A 4,489-nucleotide genomic window follows, 5' to 3' on the forward strand; every position below is an offset into this window, starting at 1 on the left:
AACACCCTTTCCACTACTTGCCAGGGCCTGTGTCTCCCTCCAACAAGACAACCTTTCACTGCGAGACCCTCTGATGCTGTTTGTTGTAAACAGGACACTTCAACATTAAAGCCAAAGCTCATAATGAAAGCAAAACGTGACGTGCCCCAAAGTGTGTTCTCAGCTTTGAACTGCTGCCCATGCTCCAGCTCCGTTAGTATCACTAGTCTGAGCCCTACGTCTTCTGACAACTCTGCCCATGCCCCAAATCTGCTCAGGATTTGAATGTCTCTCAGTGGGTTACGAGAGACTGTGCAAGGCATACGACAGCGAGGCAGCATCTGCAGCCAGGGAATTCAAGGCTGAAGTGCAAAGTATCTTAGTGGCAATTCATAATATTGTAAAAAGTGGTTCATAAAATGTATGCTAGAAAAGAAAACAAGGTCATGTTTCTTCTAGAAGACTGTCATCAGGCTGCTGAAAAAGTACTCCACTGCACTAGTTTTGCATCAGTCCTCAATAGCTTACTCATTACAAGCTCACAGCGGCACAAGCACCAAGCAGTTAAAATATAGTCTTCTGTTTCCAGTCTCAATCTTGGGAAGCAATTCCCTCATGTAAATTAGACCTGGCATAAGATAAACTACCTAATCAGTCTGGTTTATTGTCTATGCATTATATAAGTTACAAGCCACCCCTAGGAAAAGAAACACAACTGTTTTGTAGATTTTTGAGAACTACTGCTGAAGCAATGATGTTCAAACATTATTGCTTTTTCACCCTGCTGCTATCCATCTCTCCGGGGACTGCAATTTTGGCACTGCCCCCACAGACCTCTTCAGGAGTGCAGCAAGGACTGAGACATTTCACTATCTGCCAGCAGCAACTTCTCATACTAAGGCTAAAACCAGGTAGTTTGATGTGACGTGTGGCAATTTTACTGGGACTGGGTCTGATGATGGAAATGCAGAGGTGCAGGTGTGGTCCCAAGTTACCCATCAGACTGGAGATAGAGCTGGGGGAAGTCTGGAGGAAGACACAGTCAAGGGATGCAGACAACAGCAAGAAAGGATGCTAGTCACCTCCACATGTACTTGGAGCAGGTAGAGGACCAGAAATGGGGACAAGTGTGGAGAGAAGCAGAGTTAAGAGACCGCAAGGAATGACCAGTCCAGCAGGCTGAAGTAGAGTGGGTCCAGCCCCAGATAGACATATTGCTCTGGTGTCATCCCAAGGTCTCATTTAGTTGCCCCTACACGTGGCCAGGTGACTGGGTGAGGGGAAAGACACCACAGGACAGAAGAGCACTTGCTACTGCAGAGAAAAATATACCTCTGCCTTGGCACCACTAAGCTCTCAGCTGTAACGCTGCTCACATTTAGCTGCTGGAAACGTACAACACAGAGTGAAAAGTCTGCCTAGATTCAGTTTCAAAACATCTGCTTGACTTCGAGCATGATCCTCAAGCTGGCTGGCTCCAAGGCTGAGCTTATGGGCTTTGATGGAGTCAGGCTCAGTGGGGGACTCTGCCCAATGCTGCACTGGCGCTGTGCTGAGCTGCACTCTCCTGGGCACACGAGGAGGTAAAAAGACCCAGAGCTGTGCCCTGGTATCCAGACACAGGACCTGGTCACTGAGGAAAGCTGGCATGTGTGGTGACTTGTTCGGGGTCACACGATGGGTCAGACAAGGGCTTGCAGAGCCACCAGTCCTGCAGCGCTGTGATCCCAAGTCCTGTTAAGACTCCACAGCCTTCATTGCCTCTGAAGTATAAATGTCCTAGTGTGAATTTCTTAATTCATTAACAAGGCGTTAATTTGCCTTTAGCATGGAATCTTCAAGACGGTCACCTCAGGGCTGGTTTCACGAGCACAGTAAGTCTCCCTGTGCAGCAAATCTGCAGTAAAAGCTGCAGATTGGAGGTAAAATCAGAAATGTTATCCTTTCATTGAGCTGAATTGTGAACCTGCCCTATGCTAGAGGGAAACTAGCCTTGCCCGGAAAGGAGGATACAGAGAAGGATTCAAAAGGTCATTTGGATGCCTCCAAAAGATGGTATCCATGGGTATGAAAGAACAAGGTTTCTCGCAGGCAGGTGCTGGTGGGATCTGACATTCTGGAGAGCAGGCCTGCAGTAGTACTGTGAAGGCCTGCAGCAGTAACGTGAAGGAGATTAAATATCAATACCTGCCAACTGGATCACAGGTAAGTCACTTTTACTCTAAACCACCCCCCAAGCTGCACAGCTGTATTTCGAAGGTTGAATTCTGCACAGGGAAATGTCAGGTTGTGTTGAGGACTTTTCCCTGTCTCTCGCAGGGCCAGCAGTGGCATGGTTAGTTTTCAGCATCCTTGGGGGAGGAATGGAAATGGCAAATTCTCGTTTGCAAAAAACAATTCATGAAGCTGCAGCCTTTGCTGGCTGCTACTGAGCCATGCATATTGTTGTCCCACATGCCATAAAGAGAAAATGAAACAACGAAACCAGGCAATCTCATTCTGGCACCCAGTGCCTGGCTACCCATCTCAGAACCGGAGCAGCAGCGCTCCGTGCAGGGGCTTACATTTTGGCACAAATGAAAAATACTGTAGCTTTTCTTGACAATAAAATGGCAAAGGGCTGCATGCTGAACAAAGGAGCTGCAGTCAGTTTGCTGCTTTTCTGCACCATCGTTTGGCCACGTCGTCCTTGGTCACCTTACTATTTTTATCAGTGAAATGGGGAAAACCAGAACCTACCTTCCCAAAGACGCAACAGCAGTAGCTGTTTAACAGAAGCATTAATGAGGAGTAACTGCGCAGGCGCTACCGGCATCCTTGCTAATGCCTGACCATAAATGAACGGGCTCTGCTTTTCACACGCAGGGATCTCAGTGTGGTCTAAAACAGCTCTGATATTACCTTTCTCATAAATCCCCAACATTCGGCACAGCTCAGTGCCAGGAAGACTGCTGCTGAAAAGCAGGTCCCTAGCCTGAGCTACGTCTCCCTGATTAGACCTTTTTCTTTTCCTTCTAGTAATGGTTTCTTGATTATCAAGAACAGACAGATAGATCACTCCCAATGACTTCAGCCCCATTAGGGCTTTATCAGTGACTCAGAGAATCTGATTAGATGCAAGGATAAAATCACGGCCATACTCATGTCAGCAGGATCCAGGGTTTCTCTCCATCTGTGGTCCATCGGAGGCCACATAAATCTGCACTGTGTGAGGGTGTGATCTGCTCCTAGGGAGGTGCCTCCTTACAGAAGGGTCTCTGGGGAGTTTAGCCAAGTGCTTGGTTACGAAAACTGTTTTGAGGTCCCGTGTCTGCTGCTGCTCCAGACGGCAGTGATGTCCGCACGGTGCAACGCTAGCCTGACTGCTCTCGTGCAAAGCGTGAACATGTTTGGGATGGCATATCTGAAGTACCTTTACTGAGGCAGCATCTACCTACAGGCAGGGAACTGTGGCTCCCAGCAGCCCAGCAAATAGCACAAACCCCTTTAGGGCAATTCCTGGCTCCTTTTTACATGCCATCACCCACCTTATTGCCCAGCATACAAGTCTGACAAAGAGGGCTTAGATGTGCACTTGCAGATCTAGCTGGAGCATTTCAGGACAATTTCTTCCCCACTGCTGAGGATTCATAAGGGATTTTGCAGGAACCTAAACTGTCCCAGCTCATCAGGACGTTCCAAGAAATGCACATCACAACAGCTTCATCTGTACTTGTTGCTTTGTTTATGTTAAAAATCTGCACATTTTTAACTGGTGATTACTGGGAGAAGAAACCTGTGAGGGAAGGACAGGACCTGGGGGCTGCATCAAACTACTTATGTGCTTCTATATGAAGAGCTTGTTAATACAGAAGACTTTTTTTTTTACCTTGGCAATTTGCTCTGCCATTTGCAGACGTCCATCTAATTCGCGTCTGATCTGTGCTGCTTGCTCATCTGGGTTGTCCAGCTGTATAAAAACAAAAAGCAAATCAAGGTGAAAAATTAACCAATGCAGCACCTTTACAAGTTCTTCAGGCTGACTGTCTGTATTACGTTATCAATTAACTATAGCATAGAGGGAGTGGTGACGGGCCCCGCTCTGGGACAGAGCCCCCCACAAAGAATGCACACAATGTTTACCAGGTCCCAAGACAGACATGACCAGGGGACCGTGCAGACCCTGTTTTGATGTCTGCCCAGCTGCCTCCTGTGGCTGAGCATCCTCACCTCGAGGTCTTACACCCACTTTGCCCTGTGAGCCAGTCTAGCAGCAAGCCCTACTGGCGACTATCTGAACCCCTGAAAAGCGGGGTGCCCTCCAGAGGCTATCACTTTGCTGGTGCTTGGGAAGCCATAGCCCCCCTGTGCTGGGGCAGGACACACAGCAGCTCCAGATCACCAAGCTGAACAGCCCCTACCCTTGCTTGCCACCCAGAAAAAGATGGAAGAAGGCTCAGCAGAAATGCACAACAATAGCATTTGCTTATTTTCTTTCCCTTTTCCCCCACATTGCTGCATCCCTGTGCTA

General features: G+C 48.1%; 1 protein-coding gene across 1 annotated transcript in view; it reads right to left on the minus strand.

The window, feature by feature from the left end:
• Positions 1–4,489, minus strand: part of CADPS (Ca++-dependent secretion activator) — a 193,446-nt gene that overhangs the window by 139,499 nt on the left and 49,458 nt on the right. The window contains exon 4 of the mRNA XM_009329499.1: positions 3,848–3,928. Coding sequence (XP_009327774.1) covers positions 3,848–3,928 — 81 coding nt within the window. The remainder of the gene's footprint in view (positions 1–3,847; positions 3,929–4,489) is intronic.

This window comes from Pygoscelis adeliae, unplaced genomic scaffold (assembly GCF_000699105.1).
Source record: "Pygoscelis adeliae isolate BGI_AS28 unplaced genomic scaffold, ASM69910v1 Scaffold148, whole genome shotgun sequence".
Taxonomy (NCBI): Eukaryota; Metazoa; Chordata; class Aves; order Sphenisciformes; family Spheniscidae; genus Pygoscelis; species Pygoscelis adeliae.